Raw genomic sequence first — 27,815 nt, forward strand, 5'->3', positions numbered from 1 at the left:
TTCAGGTCTGGCTGTCACTTCAAACCCCAAGCTCTGACTTTGATTTCGGGCTTTGTCTTGGGCTCCATATTGGTGTGGCCTTTGGGTTTAAAAAGGAGCTACAGTTTCTGAAAGGCCCAAACTGAGGGTGCAGAGGAGCTGAAACATGAGCCTACTTCCTACAGCCTGCTTGACAGCACCAAGCCCACGGGAGCTTGTGGACTCTCGGCCCTTGCTTTCTAGCCCAACTGGCCCCTCCGGGGAGAAACACCTTTTCCAGCTCTGCCACCACTTGGCCATGGTTTCAGGGTTGGCTTTCCCAGCTTACCCAGGTCAGCAGGCAGCCCCTGACCAAAACGTGGACTTTGCCAAACTCTGGCAGAGTCTGGGTCAGACCCTCAGACCTTGGTTCTGCAGTTGGGAGGCTATGAGTGTGGGCTCTGAAGGCCATCAGGGCTGGAAGAAACGTGGGAGAGTATCTGGTCCAAACGCTCCCACTAGTGAGCCCTCAAGATGAGGCCATTTTTTGACGTGGGGCGGAGACAAAGGAGACCCACTTTGTGTCTCTTTACATCTTTGTAAAGATTGAATCCAGCCCCAGGACTGAGTCCAGTTTGTGTCTACGCTCAGAGTCACAGAGCCAGTGAATGACAGGTGTGATACAGCCTCCAAAGACAGGGACCATGGATTTATTCCCTCCCTGGGTGCAGGCCACTCTTCTACTGAGAGGTGAAGTTTATTCTTCACCTCTTTGAATCTGGGCTAACTCTGACTGCTTTGATGACTAGATGCAAAAATGCATCACTTGAGGCAGAAGTGACATTCTGGGACTTTTTTTTTAAGATGAAGTTTCACTCTTCTTGCCCAGGCTGGAGTGCAATGGCATGATCTTGGCTTAATGCAACCTCTGCCTCTGGGGTTCAGGCAATTCTCCTGCCTCAGCCTCTTGAGTACCTGGGATTATAGGCACCCACCACCATGCCCAGCTAATTTTTTGTGTTTTTAGTAGACACAAGGTTTCTCCATGTTGGCCAGTCTAGTCTAGAACTCCTGACCTCAGGTGATCCACCCTCCTCGGCCTCCCAAAGTGCTGGGATTACAGGTGAGAGCCACCGCGCCCGGCCCATTCTGGGACTTCTGAGCTCCAACCTTAAGAGGATCAGCAGCTTCTGGCCGGGCGCGGTGGCTCACGCCTGTAATCCCAGCACTTTGGGAGGCCGAGGCGGGCGGATCACAAGGTCAGGAGATCGAGACCACGGTGAAACCCCGTCTCTACTAAAAATACAAAAAATTAGCCAGGCGCGGTTGTGGGCGCCTGTAGTCCCAGCTACTCGGGAGGCTGAGGCAGGAGAATGGCGTGAACCCGGGAGGCGGAGCTTGCAGTGAGCCGAGATCGCGCCACTGCACTCCAGCCTGGGCGACAGAGCGAGACTCCGTCTCAAAAAAAAAAAAAAAAAAAAAAGAGGATCAGCAGCTTCTGTGTCCTTCCTCTTAAAATGCACCTTCTTGGAAAACCCAGCTGTGAGGAATCTCAAACAGCCACATGGAGAACTGAGGCCCCAGCCAGGGCCAGCAGGACAGTGAGGCCATCCCAAATCTCTAGCCACCACCAGATGAAGCAGAACTGCCTAGTCAACCCACAGAGCCATGGAAAACAGTAAACTTGTTATTTTAAATGTTGGGGTAGTTGATTAGACATAGCAGTAGGTACCTGAAACACCAGGGCCTCTAGTTTCTTCTCCACCAGACTTTGTCTCAGAAGATCCCCCATCCCAGAAGGAATCCAGTCTGGTCAACAGAGCCAGACCCTTTCTCTAAATAAATGAATAAAGCTAGGTGCAGTGGCTCATGCCTGTAATCCCAGTATTTTGGGAGGCTGAGGCGGGCAGATCACCTGAGGTCAGGAGATTGAGACGAGCCTGGACAACATGGTGAAACTCCGTTTCTACTAAAAATACAAAAATTAGCTGGGTATGGTGGTGGGCACCTGTAGTCTCAGCTATTTGGGAGTCTGAGGCAGGAGAATTGCTTAAACCCGGGAGGCAGAGGTTGCAGTGAGTGGAGATTGTGCCACTGCACTCCAGCCTGGCAACAGAGCGACACTCCGTCTCAAAAAATAAATAAGAAATAAATGAGGCCGGGCGCGGTGGCTCAAGCCTGTAATCCCAGCACTTTGGGAGGCCGAGACAGGTGGATCACAAGGTCAGGAGATCGAGACCATCCTGGCGAACACGGTGAAACCCCGTCTCTACTAAAAAAAAATACAAAAATCTAGCCGGGCGAGGTGGTGGGCGCCTGTAGTCCCAGCTACTCGGGAGGCTGAGGCAGGAGAATGGCGGAAACCCGGGAGGCAGAGCTTGCAGTGAGCTGAGATCCGGCCACTGCACTCCAGCCTGGGTGACAGAGCGAGACTCCGTCTCAAAAAAAAAAAAAGAAATAAATGAGTAAGTGGCCACATACTCTCCAAAAAGTCTCAAGTTGCATTGACTTTCCCCTCCTATTAATGGCACCTTAATTTAGAGCTTTTGTGGTGGCTGTGAAACTTGATCAAAGGGAAAAGTGTTAGTTGTTACTGTACCAAAGGCAGAAGGATCAAGCTGGCATTTCATTCCGCTGTTCACTTTAGCGGTGGATAATGAACCTTGCTCAATTTATAATTAACGCAGGGATGTAAATAATGGGTAACTCTCCCATTCTGTAGATGAGGAAACAGACTAAATTGAAGGCTGAAGGGACATTGTACATGGCCCCTGACAAAGTTACCCTGTGTCACTAAGTTTTGCCTACTCCATGCAAATAACCACTAGCCCACAAACCTAGAATGGAAAGGTGTGTAAGCTGTATATGGCCTCCTGTATCAATGAACTATTGCTTCCATGTAACAAACCACCCTCAAATCCTAAGGCATACAAAGGTTTATTACCTTCCTGATTCTGTGGCAGACTGGCAGTTCCTCTGCTAGTTGTGCCTGGGTTCATTCTTGCAGCTGCCTCCAGCTGAGGGGTCAGCTGAGCTGGAAGGTCGCAGATGGCCACTTGACATGTCTGGCAGATGGTGCTGGCTGTTGGCTGGAATGACCCTCCGGGCCTCTCAGCCTTCAGTAGCTAGACTGCCTTTCTTCCACAGCATTCTCAGGGCAATTTCCTAAGACAGTGGAGGCAGAAGCAGCCTCTCTAGGGGCCTTAAGCTTCAGAACTTACATAACTTCACTTTTGCCACATTCTTTTAGTCAAAGCAAGCCCCATGGCCAGCCTGTACCAAAAAGTGGAGGAAGAGACTCCACCTCTAGGTGGGAAAAGCTGCAAAGAATTTGTGACTGCATTTAAGCTATCCCACTTATTTATGAGATGGAGTCTGACTCTGTTGCCCAGGCTACAGTGCAATGGAGTGACCTCGGCTCACTGCAACCTTCCCCTCCCAGGTTCAAGCAATTCTCCTGCCTCAGCCTCCAGAGTAGCTGGAATTACAGGCACCCACAACCACGCTAATTTTTTGTATTTTTAGTAGAGACGGGGTTTCACCATGTTTGCCAGGCTGGTCTTGAACCCCTGACCTCAGGTGATCCACCTGCCTCAGCCTCCCAAAGTGCTGGGATTACAGGCGTGAGCCACCGCACCAAGCAACCACCTATTTAAAACTGCAACCCAGCCAGGCATGGTGGCTCACGCCTGTAATCCTAGCACTTTGGGAGGCCGAGGTGGGCAGATCATGAGGTCAAGAGATTGAGACCACCTGGCCAACATGTGAAACCCTGTCTCTACTAAAAAACAATTACAAAAATTAGCCGGGCGTGGTGGTGCGTGCCTGTAATCCCAGCTATACTACTCGTGAGGCTGAGGCAAGAGAATCGCTTGAACCCAGGAGGTGGAGGTTGTAGTGAACTGAGATCGCGGCACTAAACTCCAGCCTGGCAACAGAGCGAGACTCCGTGTCAAAAAAAAAAAAAAAAAAAAAAGCTGCAACCCCCACCCCACCCCACGAAGAACTTCCTAGCCTCTTTCCCTGCTGTATTTTTCTCCCTAGTACTTCTTACCAACCGATAGACTGTATGTTTTGCTTATTTAAGAATGGAAGCTCCATAAGGGCGGAGATCTGTGCTGCTTAGTTCACTGCTATAGCCCTAGCATTGAGAACAGTATTTGGCATACAGTAGATGCTCCATGATTTGCTGAAGGAATAAATAACTAGGTGCTCTTATGACCACGCTGTATGAAGGTGAGTAAGGCTTGATTCTTGCCCACCTGGAGCTCTGTGTTTCAGAACCAGCTCCTAGGCCTATCCAGCTGAGAAGTGGACCTGGGTGAACCCACAGTGACCCCATCAAAGGGCAATTACAGTGTGGCCCAGGGTTGATAATGATTCATAGCAACAGGTCAGACAGGAAAGAATTCAATAATTATTTTTCTTGTTTTCTTTTTTTTTTTTTTGGAAATGGAGTCTTGCTTTGTTACAGTCTCGGCTCATTGCAACCTCCGCCTCCTGGGTTGAAGCAATTCTCCTGCCTCAGTCTCCCAAGTAGCTGGGACTATAGGTGCATGCCACCACACCTGGCTAATTTTTGTAGTTTTAGTAGAGACAGGGTTTCACCATGTTGGCCAGGCTGTTGGCCAGGCTGGTCTTGAACTCCTGACCTTACAGGTGTCAGTCACTGAGACCAGTGTCATTTTTGTAAAATATACTTTTTTATTTTGAGATGGAGTCTCTCTTTGTTGTCCAGGCCAGAGTGCAATGGCGTAATCTTGGCTCACTGCAACCTCTGCCTCCCGGGTTCAAGCAATTCTTCTGTCTCAGCCTCCCGAGTAGCTTGGGATTACAGGTGCGTGCTGCCACACCCAGCCAATTTTTTGTATTTCAGTAGAGATGGGGTTTCACCATGTTGCCTAGGCTGGTCTCGAACTGCTGAACTTGGGCGATCCACCCGGCTTGGCCTCCCAAAGTGCTACAATTACAGGCATGAGCCACTGCACCCAGCCTTGTAAAATAGACTTTTAAAGAGCAGTTTTAGGTTCACAGCAAAACTAAGCAGAAAGCACAGAGTTCCCCATATATCTATGGCCCCCATATCTCCCTAGTCTCCCCTGCCATCAACATCTTCCACTAAAGTGGTACATCTGTTACAACTGATGACCCTGCATTGACACATCATCACCCAAACTACATAGTTTACACTAGGGTTCACTCTTGGTGTTGAACGCTCTATGGGATTTTTTTTTCTTTATTTTTCCCAGCCCAGAACCCCTCTATGGGTTTTGACAAATATATGACACGTATCCACCATTATATCATGCAGAATAGTTTTGCTGCCCTAAAAGCCCTCTGTGCCCTATCTACTCACCCTTCCCGCCCCTCAACCCCTGGCAACCATTGATATTTTTACTGTCTCCATTGTTTTTTAACATGTCTCCATAGTTTTTTTAAAATGCCTTTTTTAGAATGTCATATAGTATGTAGCCTTTTCAGTTTAGCTTGTCTCAGTCTGTTTTGTGCTGCTAAGACAGAATACCACAGACTAGGTAATTTATAATGCACAGAAATTTATTGGCTCATGGGACTGGAGGTTGGGAAGCCCAAGATGGAGGAGCTGGTATCTGGTGAGGACCTTCTTGCTTCATCAACCCAGGGAGGCAGGGCAAAGAGAGGGTGGGAAGGCAAACTTATTTTATAAGAAAACTACTTGCTCCATAATGAACCCACTCCTTCGGGAACGGCACTAACGCATTTATGAGGGTGGTGGCCCCATGACCCAAACACTTCCCACTAGGTGCCATCTCCAAGACCGCCACATCAGGGATCAAGTTTGTAACACATGAACTTTAGGGGACACATTCAAACCATAGCAGTAACATGCATTTTAACTTAGTAATATACATTGAAGATTCTTCTGTGTTTTTTCATGACTTGGTAATTCATTTCTTCCTTTTCACAGACTTAATTTTTCAGAGCAGTTTTAGATTCACAGCAAAACTGAACACAAAGTACAGAGAGTTCCCACATACTCTCTACCTTCCCAACTGCACGGCTTCCCCTGAACAAAAGTTGTGCACTTGTTATAACTGATGAAAAGATCCACTTTATTTTTTCTTGTGCTGTGTTGGCCAGGCTAGGGTACAGCAGCACAATCATAGCTCACTGCAACCTTGAACTCCTGAACTCAAGTGATCCTCCTGCCTGAGGCTACCAAGTAGCTAGGACTATAGGTGCTATCATGCCTGCCTTGTTTTATTTTTTGTAGTGATGAGGTCTCACTATATTGCCTAGGCTAGTTTCTAACTACTGGCCTCAAGTGATCCTCCTGCCTTGGCCTCCCAAGGGAAGCCTGGGATTACAGGCATAAGCAACCATACCCAGCCTTTTGCCCATTTTTGAGTTGTTTGTTGTTGTTGAGTGGTAGGAGTCTAAGTTTTAATTTAGATAGTGATCCCTTATTAGATATCTGATTTGCAATATTTTCTCCCATCCACAGGTTGCCTTTCATTCTGTTGTTTCCTTTGCTGTGCAGTTTTTATAAAGTCTGATGTAGTCCCATTTGTCTATTTTTGCTTTTGCTGTAATATCAAAAAAAATCATTGCCACATCTAATGTTGTAGGCCTTTCCCCCTGTTTTCTTTCAGGATTTTTATAGTTACAGGTCTTATGTTTATGTCCTGAATCCATTTTGAGGTAATTTTTGTATATGGTGCTAGGTTAGGGTCCAACTTCATTCTTTTGCATGTGGATATCCAGTTTTTCCAGCATCAATAGTTGATGGGTCCAGAGATCCGCCCGCTTTGGCCTGCCAAAGTGCTGGAATTATAGGCATGAGCCACCTCACCCCGCGGAGTCCAGAGAATTTTTAAAAGCATAAAGAGGAGGTCAGACACGTGGCTCACGCCTGTAATCCCAGCACTTTGTGAGGCTGAGGCAGTGGATCACCTGAAGTAAGGAGTTTGAGATCAGCCTGGTCAACATGATGAAACCCCATCTCTATTAAAATACAAAAAATAAGCCGGGAGCAGGTGGCAGGTGCCTGTAATCCCAGGTACTTGGGAACCTGGGAGGCGGAGGTTGGAGAGAGCCGAAATCGTGCCATTGCATTTGCACTCCAGCTTGGGAAGAGCGAGACTCTATCTCAAAAACAAAACAAACAAACAAACAATTCTACACACAAATAAGACTTAATTTGGCCGTGGTGGCTGGGTGGCTGTCCCCAGTGAGCATGATCCCTGCCTGAGAGAAGGGCTTCTCTTTCCCCACCCATGCACACTCGCCTCTCTCCTGGAACAGATGCTGTGGTCACAGGCCAAACAAGAACAGGGGTACCTAATTCCCCCCTTTATTTAATTTAAAGAAAATAAAAGGTTTACCAAAAAAGTATACAGCATCCTAATAGGCACTCATGTTCCCAGTCCCCCACCTCTGCCTCTTCCATAGAACAGAAACAAAACAATGCCAATTAAAGTCCCCTTTGTCCCCCATCCCCAGTCCCAGGCTCCCTGTTTTTCCAGTAAATTTTCACGTGTGGTTCTGGGCTCTGCCTATGCTGACAATCAGCCCTTTGAACACGAATGGTTCCTTTTCATCGTGAACTGTTCCGCGGTAGGAGAGACTACATGATTCCGCGATTCGGGTCGTCATGACATCCCTGGGGGCCTCTCCTGGCGTGCCCACCTCGGCTCCTCCGGGGCAAGGTCATCCAGGCTACACAGATGCTCAGAGTCCACCTCGCCAGGGGCTGGAAGGGGAACGACTTGAACCCGGGGAAGGTCGTGCTTCCTGCAGGGCCAGCGAAGAAAGGTCACCTCCCAGCGCCCCGAGCCTGACCCCATGCCCCGGGCTCCCCGCGTCGTCCTCGGAGCGCTGGCCTCGTCCCAGTCCCCGCCCCCGGCCACGCCGCCCTTCTTCTTGCGCCCTGGTCCCCACCGACCCGGCCCCGGCCGCCCACGGACCCTGCCCGGTCCGACAGAAATGACCCACCCAGGGTCACACACTGCCCGGCGCGGCCCGGCCCGGCGCTTCCGCTTCCGCCTCCGCCAAGGCTTCTCTGCGACTCAGACACGGCTCTGTGCAGTCGCTTCGACCCCACCGCCTGGCCGCCGCCTGCTCTAGACGCGGGCTGGGCCTCGGGGCGGCGCTCACGGCGGGCGCCGAGCGAGAGAGGAAGGAGGAGGGCCGGGCTCTCTCAAGACGCCGGTTCGGGTCCCGCAGGCGGCGGGGGGCGAGATTTGGCACTGACCGCGCGGGAGCGATGCTCGCAGAGTCGCTCTCGGGCTTGCGGGTGGGGCGTGCGGGAGCGGGGAGGGGCGGGGCCGGGGGCGGGGCGAGGCCGCCGCTCCCAGCCGGTACCACCTCCCCTCCACTGAGAGCTTCCACCGCTCCCTGGGCTGTCAGGCGCGGTGGCCAAGTGGTAAGGCGTCGGTCTCGTAAACCGAAGATCGCGGGTTCGAACCCCGTCCGTGCCTGAAACCCGAGGTTGGGGTTTGGCTGTGGGAAGTCGGTTTTCTCCACTTACGCCGTCCCTTCTACGTGGCATTTTTTCCATTTTCGGATTCTGTTCAGGCGCCCTCCTGTTCTTCTCCTGCCCTGGGGTCCGCGGTCGGCCGGGGCCGGTGCACCTGGGCCTCGAGACTCCAGGGTCCACCTTACAGATGAGCTCGAACCCCGCCACGACGCAACTTACCTTGCCACCGATCCCCGCGTCTCCTTTCCGCCAGCCGCATTCCGCAGAGCCGGAGTCGTCTTCACTGATTCGCCGATGGGGACACTGAGGTCCAGGTGGCCCGCGGGGACTCGGGTCCCGCTCGATTTGCGTGTGTTATGGCGGGGCAACTTTTCAGAGAGGGTGCTTGAGTTTCCGGAACGGTCGTTTCTGGATTGTTCCTCGGAAGGTGAGTTATGCAGGCCATGCACACTGCCTGCCTTCCTGTCTACAAAGCAAACCATATTGCTCAACTGGTGGGCGCTTCTTTCCCATTCCTGGTGAACTGACCCTTTGAATCTGCCCCCAGCCAGTTATGGCACTCCCCACATCATCTCTAGGATAAACAGTCCGATTTAACATATTAATAACATGACATTGAGCACCTCCTCCCATTCCTGGATCCTCTTTTTGATACACTCCTCTGTCTGTCCTCCTCTTCAATTGTAACACTCGGTACCAAACATACTACTCCAGATAGAGTGTTATGAATGAAACTTCACCACCTTCACTCTATACCCCATACATCTGTTAATGTAGCCCTCAAAAAACCACATTACTTTCCCTGAGGCCTGTTACACAGATGACCATGAGGAGCTTTAAGGCGGACTGAATGTCAGCAGAGTCTCAGGTTATCAGAAGAGAAGGTGTAGAGCCCAGACAGCAGAGAAATATTGACCTTTTATCTAAGATCCCAATAAATGGAAGAGATGCTCTTGACTTTTGAAGGTAATGCCGAGCTAGGGTGTCAGTGTCATCATGAAAGTGTTATTAAATACAAATTAAGGCCTTTTCTGACAAGCACCTTAGCTTAGACAGAGTCCAGATATTCAGGGATAGGGATAGGAAGGTGGAAAGTCCTGCTGTACTGGATATTGCCTTGAATCCTGTCCCTTCAAATTCCTGATGAGAAGGAGCTTCAAGACTGAACATTGGGTTATCTGAAGGAGCTGGAGCAGAGAATTCCACCCTAGAGGAGGGCAGGGGGATGAGCCAAGCCAAAGTCAATATAAGATAAGTGCAAGGGGCCGGGCGCAGTGGCTCACGCCTGTAATCCCAGCACTTTGGGAGGCTGAGGCAGGCGGATCACTTGAGGTCAGGAGTTTGAGACCAGCCTGGCCAACATGGCGAAACCCTGTCTCTATTTAAAATACAAAAAAATTAGCTGGGCATGGTGGTACGTGCCTGTAGTCGCAGCTGCTCAGGAGGCTGAGGTGGGAGAATCGCTTGAGCGTGGAGGGTCAAGCTTGCAGTAAGCTGAGATGGTGCAACTGCACTCCAGCCTGAGAGACAATGAGAAACTGTTTCAAAAAAACAAAAAAGAAAAAAAAAAGTACAAGGTACAGAAGAAGTCAGTGTAAAGATACTGGGGAAACATGGGCTTCCAAAGGTGAAGGACCAGAGGCAGGGGTCAAGTATGGATTCCAGGTCAAGGTTGGTGAGAGGAACTGAAGTGAATACAAGTCAGATACAAGCACCAGGGTGAGCTTGGGGAACAGAAATCTTGTAGTTATCTTGAAGGCCAGCAGTTATATACATGCACCCCCATGGAGCCAGGGGTAGGTCATTGGCTTAAAGAATGAGGACAGAAGTGAAGGCAGGGGCAGAAATGGACACATATGAGTTTATTGCATGACCTCCATTAAATCGCTGATACTCCCTAGACTTCAGCTTCCTTAGTTGTAAATTCTACAGTTGAAAGAGCTATGTCCTAAATGCCTCGTGTCCTGAAATTTTAGGTTTCTACCTCAGAGCCTGGACTTTGTAGAAGCAAGGGGATCACAGGCCACCCCACCCATCATAGTAGCCCCTTCTGCAATGGGGCTTGACCATTGCAACCTCCTGATGAGATCTATGTGACCAGGGCTCCTCCATCCAAAGAGTTATAAGCAGTCCTCCCTGATGGGAAGCACTGGAGCTGCAAAGGCTCCGCCCATGCTGGTTACCCCTGGTAGAGTCCTCCCTTTTGCTCCTCCTTAGTGTCCAGGGCAAAACACAGGGCCTCTGGTACTGCATTTTGAGAGCCACGCAGGCAGACATAGTCATTTGTGGGCAGCTAAAACCTCCAGGATATTTTTAAAAACACAGACCAGAATTTGGCAATTCTATGTATTATGCCTCATTCTATGAGTTTTAGCCCATTACCAGCCTGGAGAAATATGCTTTTTTTGTGTGTTTTGTTTTGAGATGGAGTTTCACTCTTGTCACCCAGGCTGGAGTGCAGTGGTGTGATCTTGGCTTACTGCAACCTCTGCCTCCCAGGTTCAACCAATTCTTCTGCCTCAGCCTCCCGAGTAGCTGGGATTGATTATAGGCATGCGCCACCACGCCCGGCTAATTTTTGTATGTTTAGTAGAGATGGGGTTTCACCATGTTGGCCAGGCTGGTTTCGATCTCCTGACCTCGTGATCTGCCCGTCTCAGCCTCCCAAAGTGCCGGGATTATAGGCGTGAGCCACCGCGCCTGGCCCAAGAAATATGTTGTTAAATCTTTTACTATACAATACAACACAAATTTGAAAACCACACAAATCAAGTGAATGCCTTAATGAATTATAAGGGGAACACCATCCAAGTTAGATAATTTTGCCAGATACCCCAGAAACCCTTTTTATGTGCCCATCCCAATCACAACCCCCCCAGGGCCGTAAGTATCCTTAACCCTCTAATCACTTCCTTGCATTTTAGTTTATCACCTAATTGAGCATTGCAGCATCTTTATACACTATAGTTTAACTGCTCATTTAAAAAAATGGATAGAAGCTTTTTTTCAATCAGGAGGTATCCTTTCCTTCCCTTTTATTTCCTTGCAGTGTGTCTGTTGAGGATCCTGGGCCACTGGACCTGGAGGGTTTCCCACAGTCTAGATTTTGCTTACTGCAAACTCTTGGTGCAACCCAGTAAGCTCCCCAGTCCTCAGTACTTCCTGCAAATTGGCAGCTAGATCCAGATGCTGGATCAGAGACAGGTTGGATGCCTATGGCAAGACTCTGGTATTATGAGAAGGCTCTGATTCCCCCAGGTAAGGAGTCACTCAATTTCTTGTCTGGGACCCCTCTGTGTGTCTGGCACCATACTGGGAAGCCCCTTAGGACTTGGATGGTGTCTCACTCATGTCTGTGTTACCAGCAGCTGGAACAGAGACAGAGCCCTGGCACAAGGAAGGTCCCGGCCTGAAGGGCTAGGGAAGACTTCCCTGAGGAGGTGACATTGTGGCTGGGCTCTGCAGGATGAATAGGAACTCAACAGAGCACAACCAGGTCTTGGGTATCTCTGCCCTCATTCAGTCATCTTTGACACTCAAATATCATGATCTAAGTTGCATCTCAGCAGGCAGGGGTTCTTTTCTTTCCCCTGTGGCCCCTCGAACCTGCAGGTAAAATTGATTTTTGAATTAAGAAACAAATTCTCACTCCCTGTAGATGGTTTTATTAGCAAACCCTAAGGGTCTAACCCCATACTTGGGGACAGAAGTTACCAATTTGGAATCATACACTGATAGGAATGAAATCAGCCAACTGTCTCATTTCACACTGCAGAAACAGGCAAAAAGAAGGAAAGCGATTTGTTCTGGGTCACCCAGAAAGCTCTGCCTTTATCATAGAGATTATGCTTGTCTACAGCACGAGCTCAAATCTTCTTGGAAAAGTCATCTTCATTATTAACTTGACATGCACCGAGGAGATGGTCTCTTTGCCAGCCTGTAGGCCAAACTGGCACCTCACTTGTCAAACACTCATACCTGATCAGCAGATGATGACCAGCAGATGATGACCAAAAACATTAGAACAGCAGATGATGACCAAAATCATTATACTTGATTACAGTATTAAGGTTTTAGGAGCAAGAGAGGGACAGAGATATACACTGTTAAAGGTTGGAGAGCTATGTCCTAAATGCCTCGTGTCCTGAAATTTTAGGTTTCTACCTCAGAGCCTGGACTTTGCAGAAGCAAGGGGATCACAGGCCACCCCACCCATCATAGTAGCCCCTTCTGCAATGGGGCTTGACCATTGCGACCTCCTGATGAGATCTATGTGACCAGGGCTCCTCCATCCAAAGAGTTATAAGCAGTCCTCCCTGATGGGAAGCGCTGGAGCTGCAAAGGTTCCGCCCATGCTGGTTACCCCTGGTAGAGTCCTCCCTTTTGCTCCTCCTTAGTGTCCAGGGCAAAACCCTGGACAGAAGGCAGACCCCTAGACAGAGTTTAATGTGCAGAATGCTTATTCCACCTGGGGAAGGGTGGGAAGCAGGTGTGAAATGAGGGAGAGCCCCTTCCCCCACCACTCACTGGATGTGGGCTGTCCAGAAACCTTAGACTAGGTGGCTCTGATGGCAGAAGGCAGTCTGTTGATAGCACTCCAAGCAGCTGGGACAAATCCTTTCTTGAAGGAGTAACATGGCACAGTGGCTATCACACACACAGTGGGAACTTAAAGACAAGAATCAATTCAGTCACAGAAGGTGAGGGCAAAGATAAAGCTCATAGGCCAAAGACTTAACTTCTGGATCAAGGGCTCTAATATTTTCTGGACATGTGCTTTGGCTACTGAAAGCATTTCAGAGAACCCTGAGTAAGAGGGCTGGGACCTGGGGCCAGTAGGTATCATTGTGTGACCTCACTTCCCAGGAGCCTCAGATCACCTGCCTCCTCCCTAGACCCCATCATCCAGGAAAACTGAATTCAGCTGAAAGCACAGCCATGGCATTGCTGAAATATGACACCACCTGGAGAGAATGGATTCCTTTCTGGGGAATTTACCCCTCTGCTGCTGCTTGAGGGCAAGTGTCCTATCTTCCCTTCCCTTGCTAGATAAAGAGGCTCTTCATTTGTTGGCTGAATGAATGAAGGTCAGAAAAAGAAAACTCAACTTCTCTTCCTCCAGTAATGGAACAATCAAGCTGGGAGAAATCACAGAGATAAAAATCACGTCCCAATTTTGTCGACGAGGAAACTGAACTTCAGAGGCAGGAAATAACTCTTTGAAGGTTGCAGAGAAGGTGAGGAATGGAAACAGGCCATAAGCAGCGACAAGCCTGGTAATGCCAGAGTGGTGTTTCTGCAGTAAAGATTTCCCTTCCTGCTTGCCTTTCCCCTGGGTTCTGGGGCTCTCCCTTGGTCCAGACCATTTGGGCCGAGAGAAACAAAACCCAGGTGCACTGCCATCTAAGCAGAATATGCTGAGAAAATCAACCTCACAAATTCCATAGTCATCTAAAAAGTACTTCAGGTTATCACCAGCCCCTTTCTCCCTCTGGTCCCAGGATGCCTATGTCTTCTCTCAGATCTCTTTCTGGGCTGGGTGCGGTGGCTCACACCTGTAATCCCAGCACTTAGGGAGACCAAGGCGGGCGGATCACCTGAGGTCAGATTTCACTAACATGGTGAAACCCTCTCTCTATCAAAAATACAAAAATTAGCCGGGCATGGTGGTGGGTGCCTGTAATCCCAGCTACTAGGGAGCCTGAGGCAGGAGAATCGCTTGAACCTGGGAGGCAGAGGTTACAGTGAGCCGAGATTGCGCCACTGCACTCCAGTCTGGGCAACACAGTGAGACTCTGTCTCAAATAAAGGAATGAATAAAAATAACTGAGAGATGTTAATATCATCATGATGGTATATGTTCTTGAAGGCAGTAGTTCTCAAACAGCAGGAGGTAACCCTGTTAAGTGAAACCAATTTAACAGGTTGTAAACAGCATTTTAAAAATGAAATAGTAACGCAGAATATATATTTGAGTGCATAAGAATTGTTTCATAAAACATTTGTTTTACATATGTACCTAGATACATACACATATATACATACACACACACACAGATATTTCCTATCATGGGCATGACTGAGTTTGAAAGCTACTGTTCTAAGGCAACATTTCTCTAAAGATGATTGAAAGGAATGTGTTTCTTTTCTTTTCCTTTTCTTTTTTTTTTTTTTTTTTTGAGATGGGGTCTCACTCTGTTGCTCAAGCTAGGGTGCAGTGGCATGATCACAGCTCACTGTAGCCTCAGCCTCCTGAGCTCAAGCGATCCTCCCACCTCAGCCTCCCAAGAAGCTGAGACTACAGGTGCATGGCACCACGCTTAGCTAATTTTTCTGGTTTTTTTTGTTTTTTTTTTTTTTTTTTTCCAGAGACAGGGTTTCGTCAGGTTGCCTAGACTGGTCTTCAACTCTGGAGCTCAAGCAATCTGCCTGCCTCGGCCTCCCAAAGTGCTTGTGGCTTACAAGCCTGAGCCATTGCGCCTGGTCTATTTTTCTAACTTTAGTAATTTGCATACCACTGCCACTATTGCTGCCATATCAGAATACTACCTATAACATTATTTACTAAATTATTGTCTTTGAGTTGGCTCACTTTAGCCATTTTAGCCTCATTGTAACAGCAATATTCAGAAAATTTACATTTAATACTACATATTACATTTTTTCCCATCTAAAACCATCTCTCATATGAGCACCACCTTTTGGGAAACGCTGGTGGCAAGGAGTGTCACATGCAAAAGCCCTTTCCAGAAGTCAAGCTGGGAGCCAGAAAAGCTGTGTGATGTTGGAATGTTGGGTGAGCCCCCTGTCCTCTGCCCCCAGGGTCCTCCTCTGCCCCTGGAGGCAGTCCCGGTCCTGCTGCTGGGTGTCCCAAGTTCTTGTGGTTGACCTTCCCACAGTGGCCACCTCAAGAAGAAAAGAGCAGGCCCTATCTGCCTGCGGACTGGATCTTTCTTGGGATGTTCCCGCCAGTGGAAAAGGCCAGGCCCTGGTGTCTGCCTTTCTGTAGCGAGCTGCGTCCTGCTGCTGCCCCAAGATGGAAGAATTTCCTTTCTTGTCCAGCTTTGATTCCATTGATGGGATTAGGCACCCCCCATGGCCGTGTCCTTTGATGTGGTCAGGGGGTAGCAGGGAGATTTCAGGCCCAGGGAGCAAATCTTAATCTTCTTCGAGCTTCTCTGGGATCAGCACCAGGGTAAACCCATTACAACCCTGCCCTTTCATCCCCCCAGGACACCGGCTCCTCCCGGCTCCTGAGTCTCAGAGATCGTAAGGGTTTGTCAGATTTGGAGCGAGCAATAAAAGGGGAAGAGAAAGCAGAGCACTAACTCCAGACCCCCTCCAGCACTAGCTGCATCTCCAGCAATGTCAGGGCATCTTCTTTCTTCCCTTCTAATCCCGCGCTCCCACAAAATGGCGATTACAGAGGCCTGGGGCCAGCGCTGTCCATGCCCCAGCACAGGGCGTCTCTGCCGGCGCTCCGCCGCCATCCCTCCCCCAGCTGCGCACTTCCGGGAGCACCAGCTCCTGGACATGTCCCACCCAGGGATCCCTATGTGGGGACAGGGGGAGCAGATATACCCCTCAACCCTTACCAAAGTGAGGTTTAGAGACAGGGTCTCGCTCTGTCATGCAGGCTGGAGTGCAGTGGTGCTATCATATCTCACTGTAGCCTCAAACTCCTGGGCTTCAGTCATCTTCCCACCACAGGTGTATGCCACCACGCCCAGCTACTTTTTTTTTTTTTTTTTTTAACTTTGTGTAGAGACAGAGTCTCACTATGTTCCCAGGCTGGTCTCAGACTCCTGGGCTCGAGCAATCCTCCTGCCTTGCCTCCCAAAGTGCTGGGATTACAGGTGTGCGCCGCCGTGCCTAGTCTCACAGTGAGGTTTGAAGGCAGGGTTGGTGAGGCCAGGCAAGAGAAGGCAGGAACATAGCTAATATCTATGTCGGGACACAGATATGTCACGTTGTTTTCTTTAAATGGTTCCAAATCTCGACCTGAAGAGGTTGGGAAACTCAACCTCAGTGGATATTTGGGCTCCCCCATCATCCACGGTCCCTGGAATCCTGGCCATCTTGAGGCTGGGGATCTTGGTAGAGGCCTGGTCCAGGTCCCAGAGGAGACACGCAGTTACTCTCCCAAATCCTGGCGTCTCCGGAGAGAGTGGGGCAGCAGGTCTCCAGCAAGGGGATTCCACTGAACTCCCACCCCTCGCTAATCTTGCGACAGCTCTCCCTCAGCCTCGAAACTTTTCTGTCCCACTCCTTTTCCACAGTCCCCCTAAAGGAACTCAGCTTTTCAAACAGCACAGACAGGAAGAGAGGTTGTCTGCAGGCCGCTGGAACTGGGACTTGAAAGCACGAAATTTTAACATCTCAACAAAGCATACTGCCGGGTACTATGTTTGGCGCTTTAATATATAATCTTTGCCACCATAAGCCCTGCCAGAAGTGCCCGGGGGCTCCAGGTTCCAGATGGGGAAGTTGAGGCCGGCGGCAGGCACGCTCCACCGGGCGCGGGGCGCGGCCCCGGAGTGGAGTGGCCGGCAGGGGGCTCTCCGCGCCGGTCTCGGCGGGAGGAAGCGCTGGCAGCTGCTCGGACGGGTCAAAGGAGGAAAAGGGAAAATTACTGGGCTTGGAGGCGGGAAGGACTGCGTGACTGGGAGGAAGGCACTCGAGACTGTCGAGTCGGGCCGCCGGCGTCGGGACCCCATCCCCGGGGCAGGGCGGGCCACCCGGGACCGGGAAGCCCAGGCCGCCCCCCACCGCCGTCAGGGTCTCTCCCGCCGGTGCCGCAGGCTGGAGCGGGCGTCGCGGCCGGGGGCGGTGCCGCCTAGGGGCGGGCGGAGGGCGGGCCGGGGCGGGGCGCCGTCCGCTCGGCTCCGGGAGGCGGTGCGGGCGGGCGCTGGCCGCGTCCGCCCGCCGGGAGCCGCGGGGCGCGCAGCCTTCCTGATGTGTCACCAGCACGTGGAGCCAGGTCGGGCCGCGGCGAGCAAGCGGACCCCCCCCCAACTTTCGAGGGGTCTCGCCATCCCGCTCCTCTCCCGGCTTCGCCCGGCTCGCTCTCCTAGCGGAGGGGGCAGCGGCGGCCCCCAGGTCCCGGGCAGGTCGAGCGAGACCACGGCCCCCGGCCAGGAGCGCGAGGGGCTCCCGGAACGTCGGGGCGCGGGCCCCGGCTCGCGGCTACGGCCCCAGTGTCCAGGCGGCGGCGCGGGCTCGGCCGTGCGGGAGGGCGCGGCCTGCGGCGAGAGGTTGGCACCGGCCCCCGCCCCGCGCCCCGCGCCCCTCGCCCCTCGCCCCTCGCCACTCGCCCGCCGAGCTGAGCGCAGGTAACCGAGGCGGAGCGGAGCTGGGCCTCGCGGGCGCGGCGTGGGAGCGTGGCGAAGTTTCTCGGCGCGTAACTCTTGCGCCCCACTCGGGAGTGGGGCTCTGGTGGGGAGGCTTTGGTCCCCGCACGTCCCCCTCCCCCAGCGCTGTCCCTCGGCCTGCACCGAGGCGGCCCGGGGGTGGCCTGGAGGCTGCCGAGCGCGCCAAGCGTCGTGTAACCCTTCGAGGGCTGGGTTTGGAGCCCGCGACCCGAGGTCGGGCGGGGCAGTGGACTTTCCCGGGGGATGCCGCCTGAGGGACACCCAGAGCTTCGGCTGAGTGGAGCGCGGTGCACAGAGCCGGCGGCCGGACCCAGCCCCGGGAAGCCCGTCGGGGACGCGCCGCACCCCGAACTCCGAGACGGATGGGAGCTGAGGGCTGGGTCTTTGCGGGCGAGATGAGGGTGTCGGATCAACTGGCCTACAAAGTCCCAGTCCTCGGCCCCCGTGACCAGCGTCTTCTCCACGGTCCTCGCCCCAGGCCAGCTTCCTCCCGGGCTCGCCTGCGCTCCGGCCGCCGGGCTGCCTCTCAGGTCCACGCTGGAGGAGGAGTGGCGAGGTGCGCTCGCCACCGGCTGCGTGCGGGGATTCGGGAAATCCCCGCAGTTCGCTGGAGAACTAGCTACGCTCTCGGACGTGTGAGTCGGTCACTGCTTGCGGATCCGTACCCTCTGGGCAGACGTGGGCCCCGCCCCGGCGACCTGGACCCGGCTTACCCATGGGCCAAGCCCTGCCACTTACCGAGGCCTGCCCTGTTGCGCTTTCCAGGGCGGCAACCTTGAGCTTGGGGGTGGGGAGAACCGGGCCTGACTTCTAGAATTGCCCGTGGGGAGGTGGGAAGCCGAGGTTTGGCCCGGTGGCGCCGGAAGCCCCTGTCCCTCTCCCAAACACCATTTCTTTAAAGGTGGATCTTTGTGGATGTGTTACCAATGGCCAGTTTTTTGTTCCCTGACAGATGCAACATAATGTGGACCCACTCCAGTCCTCTTAAAGTTTTATGCTGGAATTCTTTAAACTCTCCCTTAAAGTCTCTTATCAATAGGAAGTCTATAGTAGTGCGTTTGCTTCTACTCCCCGAAAAGAAAAACCCCACCAGCCCCTGAAACCTCGGGTTTGCCTGGTGTTGGAACTTTGGTTATTTGTCCTTTTGTTTGTGTTGTTTTTTGGCTCTTGGCCGTGGGGGCCGTGGAAAAACATTTGGGGACATGCAGTGAGGTGACTTGAACTGTGTGAAGAACTGGTTGACAAAATAGGGAACGTCTGGTCCCTGTCTTACTTGACTTTGGAAAACAGGAGAGGTTTTTAGGAGCTGGGAGGAGGGAGGGTGAGAGGGAGGAACCTTCACGGCCAGGTTGGCCCACCCCTTGCCAGGTCATGAAAAACCCTTCCAAGAGGCATTTTCCCACAGGCTCCCTGCCTCTGCAGGCCACGTGTAGAGTAGTCCTTTGCAGGCGTCCTGCCCATGCTGCTGTCCCTGTTTTGGGGGCACGTGGGAGCCAACACGGGAACCAGGTGTGTGGTGGGCAGTCAGGTGTGCTTTGGGGTCACGGAGGCAGGTTTGGGACTGGGAGCCCAGAAAGGGACATACCCAGTCCTGCAGTTGGCCTGACTTTTGTCCATGTTAGCTTTGTCCTGGAGGCTTAGCCAGTGGAAGGTGTCAGATGTCAGAATTATGAGAGAAAAGTGTTTCTTTGGCCATGGGGTAGATTTCTGAGCACCTTGACAAATTCTCATTTTGGAGACAAAATTGTCTAGGAGTGGAACTGGTGGGAGCTTCAACTGGAGACCTCGCCCCTAATTAAGAAAAATGCTCTTTGGAGCGCTGAATCAGCTTGGGAAAACAAAGTTCTCCCTTTGAACCAATGCCTCTCCCAGCCCTGGGGATCAGTGTCTAAAAGTAAATGAAGTGGAAATCTCCAGAATATTGCGTGGTCATAAAACATCCCAGAAGTGGGCCGGAGCAATGAGATGCCGAAAAGCAGGCCGGGCTGGCTGCCCTGCACCCACCCTGGAGGGGACAGGCTGAAGAAGGTGGACTCTCAGGGCTGGGAATGAGACCTGAGGAGCACTGTGGCGCCCCTGGCAGTTTCCCTCAGGCTGTGCCCCATTCTTTCTGGGTCTGGCCAGGGCTTTAGAGATTTTTAGCAAATGACTTGGTGCTTCGTTTCTTTGGGGGAAGTGAGTGATTAGGTTTTTCCTTCTTGGATTTTTTTCCTTTGCAAAATGTGATTGAATCAGCTATGCAGTGGGCTGGGCTAGCCTGGCCTCCTGCAACTGATTTATGCTTCCGTGTAGGCCGTTGTATTGAGGAATTGTGTTGTAGTGGAGAGCTTTTTGATTTTGCTCTCTCGAATTCATAGTTTCCTGGAGCAGAGGCCTCCTTCCTGGCTCCTATCCCCACCCCAGTCCATCCTTCAAAGATGGGTACCTCAAGGTTTCAAGGGGAAGTAGCTTGAACATAGACTGATTTACCTTGGAGCCTTCTTCAGGAAGCAGCTAAATGCAAGGTAGAAAGCTGGTAGGATGGGGAGGGTTTTAGCTAGAGCCCCAGGGAGACCAGTGGGAGACTCCTAAAAATCCAGCTGGATTCTCGGTCCTGCGTACTGGGAAGAAACTTGCATTCCCTCAACTCTTAGGTAAATTGCAGCCTGGTGAATAATTAACCTTGCCGTTTTAGCTTTTTTTTTTTTTTTAAAGAAAAAGAAAAATCCCAACCTATGAAAGATTAAAGATCAGTTTTTGTCCAGCAGGATTGGAATGACAAAGGAGGTATTGGGAGAAGCCCGTCCTCTCATCTGCACTCCTAGCAACTCTGGAAATTCTGAACCTTAGAAGAAATCCCTCCAGGGTTTTGTTGGTGCCCATCCCTGCCGAGCCCCTGGCTGCTTCCCTGGGTTTCCTTTGGTCCCTCTTTGCCCAAAGCTGAGCTGTCTGAATGGTGAGGATTCTCTCCTCCACTTTGTCTAGCAACAGCTTGGCCCTTGATACTGCAGGAGGAGTTAATTCCGCTGCTGGGCCAGTCTACAGCCCTCTGCGCGGGCTGGTAAATATTTGGCCAGTCTCAGTTCTTTTTACACAAAAGAACAGCGCTCCTAATCTGTGATAAGTCCCTGAAAGAGAGTTGTCTCAGAAGCAAGGGATCATTTTGGTTTCCGTGAAGTGTTTTTTTCTCGAAGCAGACCAGTCTGAAGGCCATGGAGGCACACTTTGCGTCCAGATGTATTTGGGTTCCAACTGCGGCTCACCAGCTGTATGGCTTTGGCCCAGTGACTTCTCTGTGCCCCAGTTTCTTTCCTTGTGAGATGAGGGTTATGATACCTACCCTGTAAGTGTGTGGCGAAGCTTACGAAAGATGTGTGTCAGGGTGTCTGGCACAAACCAGTAGATCTCCGAATGGTAGTCTTCGTCCCCTGGCTCTTTTTTTTAAATAAATTTTTTCAAATTATTATTTTCTTTCTTTTCTCCTTCCTTCCTTCCTTCCTTCCTTCCTTCCTTCCTTCCTTCCTTCCGTCCGTCCGTCCTTTTTCTCGACGTAGTCTTACTCTATTGCCCAAGTTGGAGTGCAGTGACACGATCTCAGCTCACTGCAGTCTCCGCCTCCCAGGTTCAAGCGATTCTCCTGCCTCAGCCTCTCGATTAGTTGTGATTACAGGCGCCCGCCACCACACCCGGCTTATATTTGTATTTTTAGTAGAGATGGAGTTTCGCCATGTTGGCCAGGCTAGTCTCGACTCCTGAACTCAAATGATCTGCCTGCCTCAGCCTCCCAAAGTGCTGGGGTTACAGGTGTGAGCCACCACTCTCGGCCTGTTTATTTTTCTTTTATTTGCTTTTCCTTTCTTTTCTTTTCTTTTTTCTTTTTTCTTTTTTTTTTTTTGAGACAGATTCTCAGTCTGTTATCCGGGTGGAGTGCAGTGGTATGGTCTCTGCTCACTGAAACCTCTGCCTCCTGGGTTCAAGTGATTCTCCTGCCTCAGTGGGATTACAGGCATGCACCACCGTGCCCTGCTAATTTTTTGCATTTTTAGTAGAGATGGTGTTTTACCATGTTGCCAGGCTGGTCTTGAACTCTTGGCCTCAAGTGATCCCCTCACCTTGACCTCCCAAAGTACTGTGATTACAGGCATGAAATACCACGCCCTGTCTTAAATTATTATTTTAAATTAAAAAAAAAAAAGATGTTTAGATGCCATGATGTAGGTGGCAGTGCCTTAACCGTGTGTGTGTTGTCAGGCCCAAGAGCCTCTTCCATCCTTGTCAAGGGGAGTGCTAACCTTCTCTCTTTTCATACAACCTGGCTCTCTTATTTTGTATCTGTATGTATATACATGTTGGTTGAAACTGGTGCAGGGTGATTGAGACTTGGGCTTGTGGGTCTGGTAGGTTCAAGGACTAACTGCATCGCTTGGGAGCATGGGGCCTCGGGCAAGTTACTTAATCCACTGGGAACAGGAGCATTGTAATCACGAGACGGGGATACTGTCTGGGATTCCCATCCCCTATCTGAGTCTCAGTCCTCTCAGTTTCTGTGGTTTGACGACTGTGTGCTAGGGGCTGGGCCAGGCAGATGCTGGGGTGTCCGTTAGTAAGATGGGCACGGTCCCTCGCTGCCTGCTCCGATTTTTGCCCCAGCTCTGAGAGCAGATTAATGGTATTGTAAGTCCTCATTGTATGGTTGAAGTCGCGACTCAGAGGGGAAGAGACTCTCCCAGAGTCTCCCAGCTTGCCTCGGTACCACAGGAGCAGGGCCCCCGGCCTTCCGGGTACAGCCTCCCAGGTTGGAAGCTGGCAAGCTGGGGCTGTAGAACAGGAGGTGGCTGGGCCTGGATTCGCTGGCACCGAGTCCTTAAAGGAACCCTGGGTAGCAGATGTGGCTGCCTTGCACATCTGCTCAGCAGTGCATCACTCCTAAAGGCCCAAAGACTTTTGGTCCTGACACTGAGCACGTTTCAGAAAAGGTCCCAGGGAAGACATTTGAATTGCCACAGCTGCTCAAGGCTCGCTCCCTCACTCATGCCGTGGGCAAGCTAAACATCCTCTAGTGGGACCAGTCAAGCAGGGCACAAAATGGAAGGGGGGGGTGAGGGGGACGAGAAAAGAATGATATTCCAAAAAATGCTGCAGAGTAATCATCGTGGGGGGGAAAATCAGAATTTCTTGGGACTTAGACTTTTTCATGGCTCAGTGGTGTTTTTCTTTAGAATTTAGGACTGGAGGTAGGGATAGACCATAATCTTTTCAATGCTCAAGAGCCTTCAGCAGGCCTCACTGGCTCTGGGCAGGGGGCAGGGCTTACAGGACCCAGAGCAGGTGACATCTTACCCACTGTGGGTGCTTCCTCCCTCCTCCCTTTGGCACGGTCTGAGGAATTTTGAAATCACCTCATAGCCAGACCCTTTGCATTTGCTGCCCAGGAGAACGGAGCAAGGAGGTGCCATGTGGAAAGCCCCGCTGTCTGATTTTCCTCTGAGCTTGTCACTGCAGCCTGAGAGCCCCCTTCTCTGTCAAGTGGGTGACTGGACTGAATACACCAGACCCCCTTTGGCATTCTTCTAAGATCCTGAGGAGGAGGAGCCGAGGAGGGCACGGGGTGGAGCCTGGGGCTGTGGTTTGGAGGATGGGAGGGCTGGGTGAGGGATTTGGAGATTGCAGCTGGGAAATTTGGATCGGCCTGTGAAGACTTTGTGGTTCATTCTCATGAAACTCGCTTCCTCTCACTGGATTTCTGCCCTGGGGGACGTGGGGTTCAAGTGAAAACACTGGGTTTTCCTTCTTGGTGACTGAGGCTTAAATTCTGGTCTCCCAGGCAAACATTTAAGAAATAACTCTCTTTTCTCTCCTTGTCCATTGTAAAACAAACCCTTTTTTCCCCCCATGTCTCCCACCCCCCTGAAAAGAATTAGATTGCATTGCTGCTTACTAGCTGGTAGCACCTGGCTTTCCAGCAGGCTGGTTGAAAACAGAAAATGTTTCTCTGCTTAAGACAGGGAAAGGGCGTGGGCTTTGGCATCAGAAACCTGGCTCTCCTGTAGACTAGCTGGGTTGGGCCAGGGACGTCTTCCCAAGACTCAGTTTCCCTGTCTGTGATAATATGTACCTTCTTCTCAGGGCATTATAAGGACTGAACAAGAATGTCTGTGTGAAACACCAGGCGCGTGGTCAGGGGTGGTACATGGTAGTTCTTCCCGGGTGACAACGTTCATCCCAGGGCCCATGGGACAATGAGGTCAAAGAAGGACTACCTGAGGCTGGTGTGCCTGCTTGCTGGCTTGGTATCTGGGGAGAAGACAGTGGAAGAAGAGCAAATCCTTGCTGTTGGGGTGTGGGGGTGAGTTGTGTGGGTCCTGCCTCTTCAGTGAGACATGCCTACCACTTGGGAGGGGTGTGGGATGGAGGTGGGGGGCCAGGAGTCACAGCCTTTTCCGGGGGTTGGGTTCGTGTGACTACCACTTAAGCCTATCTGAGAGGAGAGGTTAGTGGGAGAGTCAGGGTGAGTTTGTGCTGAGTTCCTTCTTGTCAAACTTGCTTTTGTGGGCTTAAGAACATGGGAAGGGTGGAGAGGGGGCCATATCTTACAAAAGAGAAAGGCTGGGCTCAGTGGCTCACGACTATAATCCCAACACTTTAGGAGGCTTAAGTGGGAGGATCGGTTGAGGCCAGGAGTTCAGACCAGCCTGGCCAAGATAGCGAAATCTCATCTTTACAAAAATAAAAAATAAATTAGCTGGGTGTGGTGGCTTACACCTGTAGTTTCAGCGACTCTGGAGACAGGGGCAAGACAGGATTGCTTGAGCCAGGAGTTTGAGGCTGCAGTGAGCTATGGTCACACCACTGCACTCCAGCCTGGGCAACATAGTAAGACCCTGCCTCTGAAAAAGTAAGAGGAAAAATTAGTCAGGCATGGAGGTGTGTGCCTGTAGTCCCAGCTACTCAGGAGGCTGAGGTGGGAGGATCGCTTGAGCCCAGGAGTTCAAGGTTACAGTGAGCTGTGATTGACTGGGTCACTGCACTCCAGCCTGGGCAATAGAGTCAGACCCTGTCTCTCTTGAAAAGTGTCTTGCTTTTGGAACTTTGAGGGCGATTAAACGGATACTTAAGTACAGGTAAAATGTTAGTCTTCAACTTGCCCGGCCAGACCACTGTATATCTGGGAAAAGTCAACTAGACCGCTTGCTCCAGCTGGTTGGTCTGGTTGGTGTGGAGGGTGAACCCTCCTCTGGCCCGAGGCACACACCCTCTCTCCTCCTGTGTCTGGTGATGGCAAGTGTTTATCTTTGCTCAGGTCTGGGTGCACGCTAACCTTGGCCAAATCTCTGAATGTTCAAACATCTGCCAAAATATCCCATTTCGACAATGGACCTTCTCTACAGAGATGAGATTACAGGGGGCAGTACTGGGATGCTGGAAGATCACTTAAACTTTGACCGCAGGAAGGGGCAGGGTCTAGGATCCTGACTTTGAATGTAAGGAGTGGGGATAGAGAGAGGCCTGAGGACCAGCTCCCTGCTTCCAGAGCCGGAGGGGGAGGGGCTGCTGCCACCCTATCTTGGCATTCTCCCTTTCGTCCTTGGGGCAGATTTCGTTGTAATTAGACAAGTTGTGACAAATAGCCCATTGGTCTTTGGGCCGGAGAATTGTGCCGAGTCCTGCCTGGAAACCCAGCCTTGTTCACTTGGGAGCCATAATTAGGCAAGAGAACAGTTCATGAGCCCTTTGATTCAATAAAGACCCTTTTATGATGTTGGTTTTTCCCAGAAAAATAATACCACTTTGCTCCATGTATTGCATTTAGATGTGTAATCATATTAGAGCTAAGCAGCCCAGGGGACTGAAGTCGTGTAGCTGGGGTTGTAGGGGCAGAAAGGTGCAATCCCTCTCCTCCCCGTAAGGGTCACAGCTGACACTTGTGTAACAAAGACAGGTTAACAGGAGAGAAGTTTGACAAATTTATTTAATCAGTGTTTTACACGACGTGGGAGCCTTCAGAAATAAGACGCAGAGACCCAGGGAAAACTATTTTTATGCTTAGATTGGAGGAAGAATGGACAGCCATCTAGGAATGTGATTGGACAGAAAGGGTGTGACCTAATGTAATAGACAGAGGGGGCCACCCAGCAAGGCCTGTCTATTCAGATGCTTTTTGGCCTCACTGTGCAGTGCAGCATGTTGGGGTGTATGGGGGTATATGGGGCAGGACCCCTTTGGGATGAGGGTTGTGAAGGGAGAGAGTGACCTTTCTAGATACTATGTCTTGTTTTGGGGGAGAGGAGTTCTACTCCCTCTGACCCACCTTGGGGAAGAGGAATTCTGGTTTCTGTGCCTGGCTGCTGGGGAGAAAGAGGGGCAAGAGACAGAAGGGTGGAAGAAGGTCAGAGAGAACTTGCTTTCTCCTTTAGTTCAAAGTGCTCAGTTTACCAAAGTGCCAGGTTTTGGGGTATCCTGTTCTCAGCCCCATGGAGTAAAGCCTGTTATCCGGTCTTCAGAGAAAAACAGTGTCCTCAGAAAAAAAGAAAATGAAAAGGAACACTTCTAAAGGTTTTCTGTCTTGTCATTTAAAGAACATTTTCTCCCTTCAGAGTGAGAAGTGACCCAGGGGAAAAAAAAAACAAAAAGTGAAAGTGACTTGACTGGCCAGTGGCAGCGGCAGCCCCTGGTGCCCCTCTGCAGACCTGTGTCGGCCCAGGCCACACGTGCCCAGCATGGTTGATATTTGTCAGATGGGTAGCACGTGTCCAGCCAAGGGCCAGAGAAAATGCCCCCAGAGGATGCTTGCGTCCTCTCCACAAGGAGTTGTGGTCAGCCTACTGGGGTCTCCACCGGGGTGGCAGGGCTGCAGACGCTGGTGTTTGCAGGTGGCAGCTCTCGGCCTCGTCCTCATCGCCTCCCTGCAAGGGACGGTCAGCCCTGACTACATATAGCCCTGGAGCTTGCGGGCAGCTTTCAGCTCATTGGGAAGGTGTGCCAGGCCCACGACGTTGACCAGACAGTTCTTCCAGGCATGAGAGGGATGCCCTGCCTAGGTTGCTGTCAAGGCACAGCCCCTCCCAACAGCCACCCTCTTGCCTTCTTACCCCAAGACCATGTTGTCAGGCAGGCCAAAAGCATTTCCCAATCATGGAGTCAGATCCATCCCAGAAATCTGCCCTGTGCCCAGGAGAGGTCGAAATCGCCAATGGAATCAAGAACCTCTTTCCCAATTTGGGGTTTAGAAATCTCTGGCAATGAGGAAATTTCTGGTAGTCATTTGTAAGAGTTACTCTATTAAGAAATAGAGGGTATGACATTTCAGAATGCTAAAATTGTGTTGCATTAAAAAGGGGGAAAATCCATTTACTTCCCAAACATCTGGTGGGAGTTATCACCAAAATATATTTTCAGATATCCTCTAATGTAGAAAAACTGTGTATTTTGTAGGACATGGTTTATCTGTTTGTAGATAATGTGTATTAAAATACTTTTGCAGTATCACTACTATTTTAAGGTGACTCTTTTTGACCTTCATACTGTAGGCTTTTTTTAAAAATGTAGAGATGGGGGGGGGTCTCACTATGTTGCCCAGGCTGGTCTCGAACTCCTGGGCTCAAGCAGTCCTTCCACATCAGCCTCCCCAAGTGCCAGGATTACAGGTGTGAGCCACCATGCATGGCCTACTTTAGGCTTTTCGGAAGGTAGTTTACACTTTTTGGAAGAAGTGCCATTTCTTCTGGATACTTTACACTTTTTGGAAGAAGTGCTGTTAAGTTATGTATATGTATATATTGCTTCCCCCCCAAAGGAGTATAATTAGAACATCTGAAACCAGATTATCCAATTAGTACATTTTTCTAATTAGCTGTTAGGAGTTCGTGATGAGATAAATTATTTTAGATTTCCAAATGGAACTTTGGCCACAGGGAGGCTCTGAGGAAGTACACAGGGGAGAAAAATAATGGGTTTTTAAAGTTTTGACTCCACCCACTCACCTGCTCCCCGAAAAACCTAATGTGCCTGCCCGTGAGGCAGCAACAGTGACCAGAAAATAGTTTCTTTTC

General features: G+C 50.9%; 1 protein-coding gene, 1 long non-coding RNA gene and 3 other non-coding genes across 5 annotated transcripts; 3 read left to right on the top strand and 2 right to left on the bottom strand.

Annotated features, from left to right (window-relative positions):
* Window positions 1–5,496: 5,496 nt before the first annotated feature.
* Window positions 5,497–8,240, bottom strand: LOC106993951 (uncharacterized). Its single transcript, XR_001440319.3, has 2 exons — window positions 7,933–8,240; window positions 5,497–7,731 (listed from the first exon to the last, which is right to left on the bottom strand). It is a non-coding gene; the product is annotated as an uncharacterized LOC106993951 (long non-coding RNA).
* A 105-nt stretch (window positions 8,241–8,345) lies between these two features.
* TRNAT-CGU (transfer RNA threonine (anticodon CGU)) lies at window positions 8,346–8,417 on the top strand. Its single transcript has one exon. It is a non-coding gene; the product is annotated as a tRNA-Thr (tRNA).
* A 5,867-nt stretch (window positions 8,418–14,284) lies between these two features.
* Window positions 14,285–26,298, top strand: LOC144335430 (uncharacterized). Its single transcript, XM_077970745.1, has one exon. The coding sequence runs from the start codon at window positions 16,895–16,897 to the stop codon at window positions 17,750–17,752; it is 858 nt and encodes a 285-aa protein (XP_077826871.1). The 5' UTR covers window positions 14,285–16,894; the 3' UTR covers window positions 17,753–26,298.
* MIR193A (microRNA mir-193a) lies at window positions 18,148–18,232 on the top strand. The gene has a single exon (NR_032436.1). It is a non-coding gene; the product is annotated as a microRNA mir-193a (primary transcript).
* On the bottom strand, window positions 21,955–22,080 carry LOC114673321 (U6atac minor spliceosomal RNA). The gene has a single exon (XR_003724039.1). It is a non-coding gene; the product is annotated as a U6atac minor spliceosomal RNA (small nuclear RNA).
* Window positions 26,299–27,815: the final 1,517 nt, after the last annotated feature.

This window comes from Macaca mulatta, chromosome 16 (assembly GCF_049350105.2).
Source record: "Macaca mulatta isolate MMU2019108-1 chromosome 16, T2T-MMU8v2.0, whole genome shotgun sequence".
In the NCBI taxonomy this organism is placed as follows: Eukaryota; Metazoa; Chordata; class Mammalia; order Primates; family Cercopithecidae; genus Macaca; species Macaca mulatta.